Source organism: Rhinichthys klamathensis, unplaced genomic scaffold (genome assembly GCF_029890125.1).
Source record: "Rhinichthys klamathensis goyatoka isolate OS25496 unplaced genomic scaffold, OSU_Roscu_1.1 h1tg000281l_1, whole genome shotgun sequence".
Lineage (NCBI taxonomy): Eukaryota > Metazoa > Chordata > Actinopteri > Cypriniformes > Leuciscidae > Rhinichthys > Rhinichthys klamathensis.
The window spans coordinates 7708874-7724970 of NW_026606800.1; the positions used below are offsets into that span (position 1 = coordinate 7708874).

The following is a 16097-nucleotide window of genomic DNA, read 5'->3' on the forward strand; positions in this document are numbered from 1 at the left end:
CCAAAAGTGATAGTCCAGACATAGTGTTACAAAAGATTACAATTTCAAATAAGTGCTGTCCTTTTGAACTTTCAATTCATTAAATAATCACATATATGGCTGCTGAAAAATTGTCATCACTGCAATAAACTACATGTTAACATATATTAAAATTAAAAAGTTGTATTGTATTGTAATAATATTTTACAATACTCTATTCTTTCACAATACTATATGTTTTGATCAGACAAATGCAACCTTGATGAGTGTAAGAGACTAAGCATAATCAGCTTCTAAATCACATGCAGTGTTTCATCAAATAATAGGATCAATATATGATATTATTGTCTGTATGACATTGAGGATAATAGTGATAAAATACTTTATAAAAAAATAGGAGGAGGAGAGTATAGGTGCTGCAGTCTATATTGCGGTGTTGTGGTGCAGTATTAGGTCTATTGGCAAGACCAAGATCTGCAACCCTGTTGATTAGAGTCTCTTGACATCCTCCAGTCAAAGACACAGAGAGGGCAGCGAGTCACAGGGTGGTACATTGTCCACAGTCACCCACTGTGGTGGCCCCTACAACTTCAGCTCAGACTCTATGGAAGTCTGCGGGTGGAGTCACTTCTGTTGTATTCATCACCGCTTCCCCTTTCTCTGGAACTCCGTTGCTCTTTGTTAGAGCGCTTTACTTTTGTTCGGTCATTGAAAAGCTGATTGCAAATAAAAGAGGACAAAAAAAAATCCTCTTTTAGGATAGGGGGGATCACTGAATGGTGACCTGGAAGTGGTATTTAATAAATGTGTTACTCTCAATCTTCCAAACTAGCTCTTAGTAAGTAGTCAAAGATGTAACATTTATTTTCTCCACTAGGGGGAGACAGATTTGTAGAGGCATGACTGAAGCTCTCAGAAGAAGATGAAGCTCAGATGATCTCTGGCATTTAAATACATTTATGAAATGTATGGTTATGCTTCTTTATTTAGAAGTTTAAATTAAATAAATAAAAATATACATATATTGGTGCCCACAAGTGGAAATGCTTCAATTTTAATTGAATATATTATATAGTATAGATTTACTTTTATTTTATTAATAAAAATTTAGGGTCTGTATTTAAAAAAAATGTTTTTTAAAGAAGTAGATTATTCTAATATGCGGATTTGCTGCTCAAGAAACATTTCTTATTATTATCAATGCTGAAAATGGTTGTACTTCTTAATATTTGTGTGGAAGCCATACTTTATATTATACTTTATAGGCCACTACAATATTTTTCAGGATTCTAATGAATGGAACGTTTAAAAGAACAGCATTTATTTGAATTAGAAATCTTTTGTAACCTTATAAATGCCTTTACTGTCATTTTCAGTGTTGGGGAAAGTTACTTTTAAAAGTAATGCGTTACAATATTGTATTACTTCCAAAAAAGTAACTAATTGCACAACTTAGTTACTTTGTAAGTAATGTTACATTACTTTTGTGTTGGTGTTGTTGTTTTTGCTTGGATGTGTTTGTTGTTGTTGTTGTTGTTTTTTAAACAAAAGTTATAATTTTGGCAAATGTAAAGGCCCTTTCACACCATAAGTGAAATGAATAAGCCTCAGGCTGAAGAAATTTTAAATCCACGCCAGATTGCAGCTCAAACAAACTTCTCAGCTGTGCTTCTATTCTTGATTGCAGAAGATAGGATTTATTTAAAACAGTGTATATATTTTGTATATGATATAAAACAGTATGACATGATAATGTGCACAAAGTGCATAAATGTTTTTCCCAGACTTCTCCGTCCACAGTGAGTGATAGAGGGGGAGAAGGGAGTGTGTGAGATCCAAGCTGGCAGAGTGGCAACATTAATGTTCTGAACATGATGATTCCTGCAATCTGCAAATCTCCTGCCTGTCTGGTATCTGACATGACAGGGACATGAAACACAAGCTGTTGAATTACCCACCATCCTCTACCATTCTAGCAAATTAGTTTCAGTTCTGTGCATACTAAACAAAACAAGCCTTTGAACACTAAAGAATTGAAAGTGTGAAATTTGATTTAGGTATCAGGCCATTGCTGCTCAAAATCAAAAGATCAAGAGAGATCCGAAGGAACTTGAGGAGAAACACTTCATTCTTGAATGCAGTTTAATTCACCCATAAACTATGACCCTAGGCAGTGACCCATCAAAACGTAATTCCCCTGTAAGCCATTTTATGTGAGCAGTGGTGCATTTCCAGACCAGCTTTGTGTTTTTACCTGCTAAGGTCACTGACAGGAGGAAGTCATAATGAACATCTGGAAAAAGTGTTGTGAGACTATTCGATCAATTCTTACATGAGGCATTTCATTTCTTTTTATGTCTGAAAAACATCTAAAATGTCTCAAAAGCTGACATTTAGACTGTGCAGTCAGAGGAACCAGATGAGATGCTTCATATGGAAATTCTCCTCTGTCACAACAGAAATGATCTTCACATCCGCAGAAACAGGGATAGTAGAAAACGCAAAGAATTTCCCTTTCTCTGAGGTTAACCACTCATAAAGTAAATGGATCAGATTTAATAAAGTCCAGGCCTATATGTGACCTTTACCATCAGATTTGTGTTTTTATTATAACATTGGGTTTTACCGCAACTGAGACAAATAGCCTGATGTTTGTGTTGGGCCTAAAATTACCTTAGAAAAGTTTCCGTTCAGTTTCATGATTTCAGACATTTAAAACTCTGTACCAAAGCTGCCAATAATTTCAGACAGTTGTAGATGGTGCAAGACTGTCTCCATGGCAACAAGCCTGAGAAAAGAGCATCTGGCATGTCAACAGGTCCGAGTGGGAAAAAAGGGGCATATGGAGGGGACGGCTGCTAGCAAGTCGTGCAAACATAATTTCGAGTCCCAGAATATAGTTGGAGTAATTGAGATTTTTTCCCCTTTCATACTCTCCATTTTACATATATGCCTGAGTAAAGATCTTACCACTTAGATCACCCGTTTTAATTACAAATCTCCAAGGGGATAAAAATCCATTTCCTGCCCTTTAATCTTGTCCTATCGGTCTTTCTCCCTCCCTTTCTCTCTCTCAGTCCACCGTTGTCCAGCCCCATTACATCACTGGTGTTATTCCTCTGATTAGTGACCTCAACCTAAACTCTGCAGAGAAAGAGAAATGTTGAAAAAACAACCACTCTAACCAGAAGAAATAACCAAACTGACAAAAACTTTCAACTGGGTCAGAGAAATGTGGCCTGGCTGACTATTGCAGACAATAAAACAATGTAATTATTTACTGAAAGGCACTGATATTGGATTTAAAGATGTAATCTTATCGGTCAAGTGAATCAATATCTGTGTGGGTGAAGTCATCAGAAAGCACAGGATGATGTCAGACGTATCCACAGCTCTACCTTAGTGAGTCATGCTTTGTGCTGGAGTAAACCATAAGAGGTGGCGCTTACATGAAGCTGAAAAGGCAAATCATGCAGGTATAGGTATAGAATATTGAGCATTTGAATACAAAAGATGAGGTGTTTTTCATCCCAAACAACTTGCAGAGGATGTGTGCAGTGCTGATAGAGCGAGACTGTGGTTCCAGTAACTGTCTAATATCTGTCACACCTCAGTGGGATTCAATAAGGGTTCTTAATCATTACGCTTCCACTATTCCCTTCCCCTTAGATCGATACAGAGACAGCACCTGGGGGACGTCTGCAGAATCACATGTGGTGCTTACGATGAAGAGTCTGGACTTTGGCACGTTGAGAAGGTATATTTATGTTTAAGACCACTAGGGAAAGTGCTTCTATTTTCAAAATATTTCATTAAGAATACAGTAATCAGCCATACATTTTTAAATACCGAAAAACTTGAGGCCATGGTGCACATCCCGGATAGACTGTAAAGGTGGTTATAAAGCCTAAATTATCATCACATCTCTTATTGTGATGCTGTCTCTCTTTCTCTTTCCAGTCAGTGGTTATGACTAGACTGGACAGTGTATATGATGATGACAGTGTTCAGTCATCATCATGAATGAAGATCGTTTCTGGTATCAGAACAATTCTGTGTCTATTGCATTGCAGTACAGCACAAAGACACTCCCTTTCACTTGTTTCTGTCTTCTTCTCTTGTTGTGCTCATGCCATCCCTTGCGGACCGACATCTGGGTGACATCATTTAGGAGGTTATGGGTATCTGAGTTCTGTAGCAATAGAAGAAGGGGCAGTGGCAGGGTTGCCAAGTCTGTGATTTTCCCGGCAGATTTGGGCTTCTTATAAACTGATTTAATTACAGCGGGTTAAAGGTTTGACATACTGCATACATTTTATTTGACTGAAATGCTTGTATTTAAATATTTTACCCATTTTATATTCTACCCATGATAAAACAATGATGGGTTTTGTGAGGGAGGGCCCTGGTAGGGAGCCTTTGAGCTCCTTTATGAAAACAGAACGTGTTTATAATTACTAATATATAGTGATTTTTCAGGTGATATTGTGTATAACGCAAAACAGCGACTGTAAAATATGTATTTGGGAGTGGCAGATTTTGAGGTTTTATGTTTGGTATAGTGTGATTAGGCTATTTTTGATTGACCATTGTGCTAGTTTTGTTAGCAGACCTGGCAACACTGGGCGGTGGTTCACAAATGTGACATATGCATCATGAAAATACAGGATTTAGTACAATAGAGTTCATAATATATATAAAATCATATAAACTTATATATATATATATATATATATATATATATACAGTATATAATTCATATTTTCTCCAAACCACTTATCCACAGGTAGGGGACATGATATAATATAATATAATATAATGTAATGTAATGTAATATAATATATTATGGGGGGAAATGAAACATTTATTTTGTTATTGCTTTGGTTGTATTATTAATAATAATAGTTCTTAGTGTTATTGTACTATATATTATAATATTGTAAACTCTAATCTTTGTCTTCTGTCTCTTGTCATCTACAGTACGTGTTAGAAAACACTTGTCTTCTATTTTGCATGGACACCTGCAGTAAGGCACAAAGAGTTAACACCGCCCGTGCTTCTCTGTGATGGAGAAATGCTGGCCCACCGTGCTCTGCCACTCACCTCGGCCAATAGCAGCACTGGGAGATGATGTCATGCGATAGGAGGGGTGCCGCTGCTGATGCTGCTGAGCTCTTGTATCCGAGGAGCAGAAGAGAGGGAGGTGAAAAAGAGGAGACCAGAGAAAGAGACAGAAGAGAGAGAGGGGGGAGACAGGGACAACACCTCATCAAGAAGGAAAGGTAAGTGTGGGCATCACAAAATGAAATGAGAGGCTGCATGTGCTCTGATGTTTTTTTGCGATTTGAACATTGATTACTAAAAAGAAAAAGGTTACCTTTGACTCAAAGATTCAAAGTGCCGCATCAGACATCTAGTGGGAACTCAGTGTTCTTACAGCATGCTTTGTCTGCCATCAATAATGTATGCCAAGCAACTTTTATATGCATGAAAATGAATGTATCGGCAAATGTATCTGTATCTGTGTGTATAGATATGCACTAATGTGTTAAAAGATGACATAATTCAAGAGTGCACTAGATTATGTCATTCAAAGGCGAGAGTCAGACAACCTTTCACACACATACACACCGACTGCAGTTTTTACGGTTGGATTTGGAGTAATTTTGTTACTTAATGTGTTTTGTATTAATATTGTAATTTGATAAATGATTTTTCAAATGTTTAGTCTGACATTATGCAAATATGCCATTTGGGGCAACAGATAACAATTATGTAAAGGAGTCATGTGAATTTGTTTTGTAACGGTGATGTAAGAATATAGTGGCAAAGACAGTATAATATTGAAAGTATAAACAGGTATCTGCTAAATATACAGCTAAACATGCAGTAAGGGGCTATTAATCCAAATGCTAATAAGTGTGTATAGACACAAGTAGTTGTATGTATGAACAGGGCAGGGCAATGCTTCTCTCTCAGTGGTGTCTCTCCATAGGGGTCCATCCATGCCAGTTTTGCTCATGATTATAGATTGAGACAGACATACACCACCACCCGGTGACCGCCAACTATCTCTTTAGGTTTTAGTGCTCCCCAAGCTGAACAAAGCATCACTGACATTTTGTCCTTTCACTAAGCTCTTATACCTCTGCTGTGAAATGTCATCTGGGCTGGAATCAGTTTGGGTGTTTAACATCATACCTGGTATTTTGGTTTTAAGATTAATGTAATGTTTAATGTTTGTGATGCTTTCTAAAATTGTCTTGTACTAGTGGCAGCTTTCAGGCGGAGTAACAATACAGAGATTGTGCGTGACACTCCCTGCTGCCCCTCATCTAAATTCATGCTCCCCTCTCACCAGTGTCCCGCCACATCACAACAAGCGCCTTTTAGACACATCTCGTGCACAATGGATCTGCATTTCACACATTCTTTTTGAAAGTACAAGACATTAGTGTATTAATCAAATGGGATTAATTTGAGTTATTTTATAATTCTGATGTTTCAGAACATTTACTTGAGGCCAGAGTGATTTATCCTTGTGGCCAGTAAACTAAAAACACACACTCTTTCCTATTCTTCTCTTTCTCTCTCTCTAAACAGGACAGAGTGAAGGGTTGTAAGCGACACACAATACTGCATAAACATGACCTTGGCAGGTAAGCAACAAAATGTCAGCACTGATTCTCAAACTCCAAAGCCCCCATTGTCAAAATCAACATTTGAAGGCACAGGGTATGAAATGTTTGTTCTGAAATGTTAACACAGATGCTTAGTTTAAATCTTTTTAAAACCTATAGAGAAACTAGAAGAAACTGATTTTAATACATTACAATTATTATGATTAACGTTATCAGAGTATCAGACATCCAATACAATAAAAAAAATCCAATACAAACATTTTAGATTCGTTGATAATTAAAATGAAAATTTAGTTTGCCAAGGTTGTACACTGCAAAAAGTTTCTCCAGAGTAACAAATATGCATATTTGAAGCAGCTTCAGTTTTTTCTAAAATATTCTATATTATTTTTGAATTATGTAAAAATGTCAAATGTTTAATTATAATTTATTTCAAATAAACCTGTCTCCAAACAGGTTTCCCAAACGCTCCCTCAGACTCCCATTGGTCGAGCAAACAGCTAGTTCCGCCCCAAAAATCATGCGATTGGTTGGGTTTATCAGAGAGCCTTCAGGTTTTCTAATCCGCGAGTTGTAATTAAAAATAGCTGAAATAAAAAAGATTTCCATTGTTCTGGTTATATTACACTTATACTGTACATTTCACAAACGCTTTCATCCATAGCGACTTACATTGTGTTCAAGGTACATTGAATACATACATTTGAGCAGTTCAAGCAATCCCTGGGAATGATGCTTTACTTCACCCTATGGTTAAAGCTCCAGTCCGTAACTTTTTTAAGTTAAAAATAATCCAAAATAATTATATTAAAAAAAACTTATTCTGCCAGTGGTCAAAACTATAGCTTGCCATAGCTAGATTCAAAACGGTTAGCTTGTAATAATGATTTTATTTCCAGTGGTACTGGTGGGTTTCCGCGGGAAATTCGAGCATGTTTTTGCGTCATTACGTCACACCCGTACACATAAAGAAGGAGTTTCGGCTAGCCGGCTATACTGCGCGTGACGAGATGTTTAGATGTATAGGCTTTTCTCGCAGTACTTTACATAATTAAACTTATGGCATCCAGAAAGATCCAAACAACAATCATCAGTGTCAACTGGAGATTCAGCAGTTATAAAACCCAAAAGACTTCGTACTTCGGATTTAAGGTGGCTAGAGAAAGAAAGAAACCGTCTCATGCGAACACAAGGATTTAAACATCGGCGGGGCTTTTGAAAAGTGCGTGAACTCCGTGTTTTGAAGGGGTTCAAAACGGAAGAAGAGACGGCTTTTTTCTGCTGAACAAGTAAGACATTTCAATAGTTCAATCGTGTAACAGTACGTTTTCTTAATTCACACAGTTATGGAGTTTCCTTTGTTGTGCCTTTCTCGTTTTGCTATTATGGAGAATATGAATTCTGAACTACACAGGTAACCATAAAACACATTAAATTTAACATTAGTCACGCAATGCTGATGTTGTTAACATGAACAATTTGAGAACAAAGTAGGCTATAATTTGCACGGTTGCTGTAAATCGCGTTGATTAAATCTAACGAAGCTTATCATGTCGAATGCTTTTTCCCCCTTAGTTGGTCAGAACAAAAATGGATGTTACTTACTTGTTCAGAAGACATTTTCTTATGAAAATTCTTATGTTGGTCAAACTTTCAAAAAGTGAATCTGTGATTCTGTATGACAGTATCCACACAGCGCGGTGACTGACAGCACCACTCGCCTCAAAGCACTGTGTTCATCCGCGCTGTTTCATGCCGATTTACAACCCACGTAAAGATGATAATTCCGCGAATCACTGCAGTTACAGATTTCGAACAGAGAGATGGCGACAAAGAGGAAAAGCTACGGACTGCAGCTTTAAATAAACCTGTCTCCAAACAGGTTTTCCAAACGCTCCCTCAGACTCCCATTGGTCGAGCAAACAGCTAGTTCCGCCCCAAAAATCATGCGATTGGTTGGGTTTATCAGAGAGCCTTCAGGTTTTCTAATCCGCGAGTTGTAATTAAAAATAGCTGAAATAAAAAAGATTTCCATTGTTCTGGTTATATTACACTTATACTGTACATTTCACAAACGCTTTCATCCATAGCGACTTACATTGTGTTCAAGCTACATTGAATACATACATTTTAGCAGTTCAAGCAATCCCTGGGAATGATGCTTTATGGTGCGTTCACGTGCTATGGAAAATATGATATTTTCCACTTGTGAACTGGTATTTACCAGTGTGTTGCGTTCAAGTGCTTTTGTTCTTGTAATGTGGTAAAAAGATGGAGATCCAGACCTGTTATTTAGCTAAAACTATTTTAGATTGCTTACGTCATCTGCTACAGCAAGAAAATGATTTATCAAAACTCAAACGGTAAATAATATGCTGTATATTTTCTAGATCATGAATAGTACATATTTTTACCATTCACAACTCTTGCGTTGCTCTCCGCCATTTTGAAAAGGTCAAAGGTAATCTCATCTCGGCAACTCGTGCATCAAAATATTCTACGAGTTGCCCAGTGGAAAATACCACATGAGGGGGTGTTCATGTGCGGTATTTACCATAATTACCATAGCACGTGAACGCACCATTACTTCACCCTATGGTTAATTCAGTGAAATCTTTCAGGTAGCCTGGTTAGACATTTTATGTGGAATCGCTTACAGGTGTTTTTAATGAGATTGTTTTGTTTTGAAATGTGTACTTTTCTGAACCAATCAAGTATGAACAAGATTTTTAAGAGAAAGCATGCTTTTGTTTATATTTACGAGGAATTTTATATTTACCACCAGTCGTTTCTCCACACAGCATATCGAGACAAGGTGAAGGAGCTCCCTCTAGTGTCACTTCTGTGCTCCTGCATCAACTCAAACAATGCAGAGAATCCCACATACAAGGCTGAGGGTAAATAATAAAACATTACTCATCAGTGTTTCTATTTTATAGACACATCTCTACCACTAAAATACAATGAGCATAAATATAATGAGGCCTTGATACATTTAGCTCACAGAAAGTACTCTATGTGATCATTCTTAAAGATGCAGTGGATCTCAACTGGTGTGTGATCAAAGATATGGAGGTCATTGAGCTGAACAAGCGGGCCTCGGGCCAGGCATTTGAGGTGATCCTGAAACCTCCCTCTTTTGAGGGTGTGCCTGAGCTTAACACTTCCATGCCCCAGCGTAAGGACCCCTCACTGGAGGAGATCCAGAAGAAACTGGAAGCCGCTGAGGAGAGGCGGAAGGTTGGTATTTACACTCGCATGGCCAAACCATCACTCTATTCGTTCTGATTTTGATGCTGAAACTGTATTCTCTCCAGTTTCAGGAGGCCGAGCTGTTAAAGCATCTTGCTGAGAAGAGGGAGCATGAGAGAGAGGTCATCCAGAAGGCATTTGAGGAGAACAACAACTTCATTAAGAATGCTAAAGAAAAGCTGGAGCAGAAGATGGAGGCCATCAAAGAGAACCGTGAGGCTTTTCTTGCTGCCATGCTGGAGAGACTACAGGAAAAGGTACAAACTAACTGACAAGGATGTAAAGCACTTGAGTACTTCACGGCTGTCTACAATTACAACCCATTTTGCTTTCATAATGAGACATATTTCATAGTGAAACAGGATATTCAACAAGAATAAATGGACTTTAGGGCGTTACTTGAAATATTTGTTCTGAATGTAAATTTATTTTATTAGACTGTTTAGCTTAAAAGCAAAAACTAAGTTTTTTTTTACTTTTAAACACGTCATCACAATCAAATGAGAAAACCTTTTCATTTTAACTTCATATGTGAAAAAAAAAGTCAAACGTTTGGGATAGATACGTTTTTTTATGTTAAGTATCTTATTCTCACCAAGGCTGCTTTTTTTTTAAAAACAGCAAAAACAATAATATTTTGAAATATTATTAAAAGTTTTCTATTTGAATACATTTTAAAATATAATTTATTCCTGTGATGGCAAGGCTTAATTTCCTGCAGCCATTACTCCATAATTAGAATAATTCAGAAATGATATATAGGCTATATATAATTTTTGTGTGTGTGTGTGTGTGATGATTAAACATTCGGTGTGTTCCTGGCCTTTGTGCTTCTGAGTCCCTTCCCAGTCTAACTAAAGAATCAATATGAATATTGCATTAGAATGGTGTAGATAGTTTCCCCACTTTGTTTATGTTTTTGTATTTTGCTTCACTCAGGCACACTAATACATGCATCGAGTAAGTTTTCTGTTTTGTGTCTATTTAGGACAAACACGCAGAGGAGGTGAGGAAGAACAAAGAGCTGAAAGAGGAGGCCTGCCGGTAGAGGAGCGCCTGCTGCGCAGGACTGATGTGGCTATGGTCAAGGGGAAAAGTAATGGAGATGAAACTGATAACTGAAAAATAAAACAAATGCTAGCCAATACACCTCAAAAAGGGGACATATTGGACATTGATAATGACAATTTGCAACACACCATGCTTTTTTGGAAAGCTACTTAATGTTATCAAAAACAGAAAAAATATTGTCTAGATGGCAATGCAAGGTGCACTAAGGGAATGTTGCTTGGTGGAGAACAGGAGGTTGCTTCAGAGCAGAAGAACTGATCTTTTGAAATGACTTGGAAAGGAGGACAAGAAATGAAATCGATGAAGAGATGCTTTTTATAAACTCCATATCCAGTACAGATGAATGTGTTAACTTAAACTACATCTTAAAGTCATCCTTCACTAATGGAAATATCTCTTTACAGTCACAAAAGCATCTTTTTCCAAAACATGTGCCATTTCCTGAGGCTTTGGCTCAAGCTTTTTTAATTATCGTTTGATATTAATATTCAATAATCAATAGGGTTTCATAGAACCTCAGGCATGCTTATACAATATGTATTATTAAGCATCAGTAATCAAATAGCTTAGAGGTACAATATCTATCACATTTCCTGCTGTGTTGATGCAAGGTGAACATTTTATAAAATTAATATTAGATTATTAGAACATTCTGGATGCCTGAAAGCTCATATTCCTCTCACAGAATAAAAGTTGAGCACAGTGACACTTTAAGCACAACTCAGAAGCACATTTAGCTTTTACATTTATTATATTTGTATATTTTGACGCTTATCAGTAGATAAACACATAGTGGCATCTCAGAAAATGAAGAATGGAAGCACTCAGGTGTGAGATAAATATCCGGTTTGTATTTGGGAAATAGTTTGAAAGTATTAGATATGAAAGGTGCACTTTGCTTTGGCATGCCACTGAGCTTTACCGTATAGTCTTGTTTCTTTTACTCGTTCTATACAAAGACAAAGCAGTTTGATGTTGGTGCGCAGCATCAAAAAAGAGCCGTCGTATGTGCAATGATGAGAATTAATGTTAATCGACCTGATTTTGTGAGAAAATGGAACGTAAATGCTCACTGTGTTTGTAATTTCCAGACGACTAAATTCTCTGTACAAAGTCAAATAAATGCTTCTCTTAACTAAAACCAAGGTTTGTTTAATGCATTCTAACATGTCTAATTCATACAATTATAGCACTGAAACAAACTATTACAAAGTGAAACAATCAAGAAAATCAATCAATATTACAATAATATTTTATTAATCGAGATTACAATAAATACAAAGCTGATGAAAAGATTACAGCAGAAGTTTTCTGTATTGGCAGATTAATACAACAATATAGCAGTACACAGTTAAAAGTACAGTAAAGAACTAATTCTGAGGCACAACAATGGGTAAAACGCATGTACAGCCTAGACTAACACTTATAGTCTCCAGTTTAAGGGCGTAGTGCGTCTTGTTTTTGCCCTTCACCCTCCTCAGAACATTGATCTGGTAGTAGATGGGTTTAGACTCCAGTCCAAAGTCTTCCTCACCATCTTCAGTTATACAGCCTCTTTTTTCACATTTTGCCTCAGAGATTTTCTGTGGGATTCGTGAATCGTTAAAGGAAGTTCTGAATTGGAAGAAGAAACATCTATAAAAATTCACAGAACCGCCTTTTGTGTAATCAGTGAATCACAATCTACCTTCAAGTGAAATTCCTCAAAACTACTTCAAATCATTGGTACGATTCACATAACTGAGATTAAAATAGACAACAGTTATGATTGATCAGATCAAAGACTCACTCATATGTCCATGGTGACAAAGATCTGCTTGGAGACAGGGAGGCACTCATTGAGCTGTACGGAGATGAGTCCTGGACGACCCACAGTCCTTTCTTTATACGTCCAGCACCTAAACGTTTCGATTTTCCGTTTCTTTTAGACTTTTTCTCAGAAGAATCGCATTCTACACCTAGTATAAGGGCAAGCAGGAAAAGCAGCAGCACAGCTCTGAAAACCTGAGGAGATGGAGACAAAGAGTAGAGTACTGCCGCGTGTTTCTGGGACTTTCCGTTTTGATATTGTTCATTTTACCCAAAAAAGCATTCAATCCTTAACTATATGTCAATCTTACATATAGTTAAGTGTTATGTGAGACATACCTTAGACATCTTATGTTATGAGACATATATACACTCAAAAAACATTTATCGAGTAAAAAAAAAAAACTAAAGCTTAATTGACATTTTTTAAAACATAATTTGATAAATATATATATATATATATATATATATATTATAATTTAAACATTTTGTATAAATCTTAATGGACCAAGGGATTGGACCATTTCGGTTTATGTTAATTAAATTTAAATTTAAAAAGAAATATTTTCTATGTTAAAATTTATTAATATGAATCACATAAATTAAATGGTCCATTCCCTTATTCCAATTAGATTTATATTCGTTTAAAATTCTTAATCCATAATATGAATAATATATAAGGATTATTAAATTCAATTTGATGGAATTTCACTATACAATTGAAATTCGTAAATCTTAAAGAAAAGGCTTAAAGATTGTAGTTATTGAGTTGAATGTCAGTTAAGCATCTTTATTTACATATAAACAAAAGTGGTGCATATCCTAAGAACTCAACAAAACAAACTAAATGAACATTTTCTCACAACAAAATTCTGTCCTGCCGTTCAAATTTCAAGTAGATATAATATCTAGATTATACTCCTCCAAAATGAAAACAACCTCCTAAAATCGTTCTAGTCACTAGAAAGAAAGAAAGGAAGAAAGATGAATTAGAGTTAAATGAATTGGTGTTAACTCACCAATGAGAGCTGCATCTTCAGAATACAAACAGCATTGAATCTGCTTCTGTTTATATATGCTGGTGAGAAAGAGAAAGACACTTCCAGATCTTGACGTAGACAGAGAGACAAATGCAAAGTAGACAGTCATCTTCAGATCACTGAACTCCCTGACAATGTAGACCAATCGCAATGCATTTCTTTTTGTGACATCAGTTCTTTTTTTTCTAGAAGAATCTCAAAGTGATAAATAAATTTGATCAAAGGTAATAAAAAATTAGTCTGCATATATCATGAAAAAATTGTAATTTAAATTAAGTTACTATCTACAATTTTCATTATGTCATTTGTAATCAGATTGACAGACACACGGACACAACTCTCTGTGCTCTCCCACGCTCTCATGTCTCACCTACATACACATCAGTAGACTTATGAATAACAAATATGTATACCAGCAGTGCATTGAGATGCACTTTATATGGGTCAACAGCTTTGACAGGATATGTCGATAATGTTCTAAAAGACTGGCTTTTGCTGATCATATGTGATAATGTAAGACAAAGTGCCCCATATACGTATATGTGGCACTGCAAATACATGCTGATTGTGGCCAAACTTTTATAGCAAAAGCTAAGCTAAGTGTGTCTCTTGACTGTCTATTGAGAGGCCTGGGAAAACTTCAAATTTTATCATTTAAATTAGCCATGTGTTTTGTTACACAGAATAACATCTTGCATCTAAAACCTGACAAGAACTTTACTGTGTTTTAGGGTGAGCCTGAGTTAGGGTTAGGGTTTCACCAAGTACGACATGTTCCTGGATCGACATCTTTGTTGATCCTAATCCTAGAACAACGTTCCACATAACCAATCAGATTTGAGGGACAAGTTTACAGTTTGTCAAATTTAGGCTTCCAACAACGGTTAGGTGCTTCTACATCAGTTGTTCACCCATCATTTTCCTCAGATTTTAGGGTAGGGTTCGGTTTAGGGATAGGGATAGGACTACATTTTCAAGACAGGAATCTTGTTCCAGGATCAACTAAATATGTTGACCCAGGAATATGCCTTGGCAAAACACATCGACTTCATCCACCTTTAATACATTAACACCTTACAATAATGTTCAATTTGTTAACTTTAGTTAAAAGTTCACCTAAAAATGGTACCCATATTTTATCTTCTTTTGTGTCATAAAGAAATTCATACAGGTTTAAAGCAACTCGAGGGTGAGTAAATGATGACAGTTTTCATTTCATCATCTATCCCTTTGAATTAACAATGTACAGCATTTCTTAATGTATTAATCTGGGTTAATGTTAATTTATAAATGCACCTGATTGATGTCAGTAATAATTTTTTTAAAGAAAGTCATACTTTTATTCAGCAAGGACATTAAATTGATCAAAAGTGACAGAAGACATTTAAAATGTTTCAAAATAATTATATTTCAAATAAATGCTGTTCTTTTTAACATTCTGTTCATCAAAGAATCCTGAAAAAAAAGTTCAGTTTCCACAAAAATATTAAGCAGCACAACTGTTTTCAAAATTGATAAGAAATGTTTCTTGAGCACTAAATCATCATATTAAAATGATTTCTGAAGGATCATGTGACACTGAAGACTGGAGTAACGATGCTGAAAAATCAGCTTTGCCATCACAGGAATAAAGTACATTTTAAAAATAGTTATTTTAATTTCTAACAATATTACACAAAATAAATACAGCATGGGTGAGCATAAGACTTTTTTCTAAAACATAAATAAATGCCAACTTCGAACTTCTGATCGGTCATGTATGCACAGAAATAAACACGGACCAGTATTAATTAATGCTGTGAAAGTATGCTTACTTCATGTTAGCCATTTCATTACCTAAGAGCACTTGATGTAAGGGCTCTCGTTGGAAAATCAGTGTTAAATTTGCCCCAGGTACACTAACTGATACTTGCAGCACTACACAATGCTCTTGCACTCTCCACTAATTTCAATTTAGGTCACAGAAGTGCTGACTTGGTTCTTATAACAGTACGTTCCAGCAGCCAACACTAGCATGACCACAAGCATATGATAACATCTCCTGAGTCATTCCAAGAAATTAAATTACAAGCAGATGAGAACAACAACAATGGAATGTTTAAAGTTGTATGACAAGAACAAGTTGCATAGTCATTTTCTTACCCTCATTTATCATCTTTTTGTCCATATAATGGAATGGTTTGGTTTAAATTTGTTCTTCAAAATATTTGATTTGTGTTCCAAAGGAGAAGGTAAGTCATACAGGTTTGGAACGACCTGAGGGAGAGTAAACGATGACCGAATTTTCATTTTTGAGTGGTCTATG

General features: G+C 36.1%; 3 protein-coding genes across 4 annotated transcripts in view; 1 reads left to right on the plus strand and 2 right to left on the minus strand.

Moving 5' to 3' along the window:
* The first annotated feature begins 5125 nt into the window (after window positions 1-5125).
* stmn4 (stathmin-like 4) lies at window positions 5126-11208 on the plus strand. 2 transcript variants are annotated; one of them, XM_056269446.1, is made up of 6 exons: window positions 5172-5261; window positions 6583-6638; window positions 9422-9517; window positions 9655-9860; window positions 9938-10129; window positions 10861-11208. In XM_056269446.1, exons 2-6 carry the CDS (start codon window positions 6626-6628, stop codon window positions 10918-10920), a joined length of 567 nt encoding a protein of 188 aa, XP_056125421.1. In that variant the 5' UTR covers window positions 5172-5261; window positions 6583-6625; the 3' UTR covers window positions 10921-11208. The 2 variants fall into 2 exon arrangements, with proteins under 2 accessions (XP_056125420.1, XP_056125421.1); XM_056269445.1 differs by lacking the exon at window positions 6583-6638 and having other exon boundaries at window positions 5126-5261.
* Window positions 11209-12182: 974 nt separating this feature from the next.
* Window positions 12183-13819, minus strand: il17a/f3 (interleukin 17a/f3). Its single transcript, XM_056269486.1, has 3 exons — window positions 13772-13819; window positions 12733-12947; window positions 12183-12557 (listed from the first exon to the last, which is right to left on the minus strand). Exons 1-3 carry the CDS (start codon window positions 13784-13786, stop codon window positions 12314-12316), a joined length of 474 nt encoding a protein of 157 aa, XP_056125461.1. The 5' UTR covers window positions 13787-13819; the 3' UTR covers window positions 12183-12313.
* Window positions 13806-16097, minus strand: part of elp3 (elongator acetyltransferase complex subunit 3) — a 67271-nt gene continuing 64979 nt past the window's right edge. The window contains exon 15 of the mRNA XM_056269472.1: window positions 13806-13820. The gene's annotated coding sequence lies outside the window, so the exon portion shown is untranslated. The remainder of the gene's footprint in view (window positions 13821-16097) is intronic.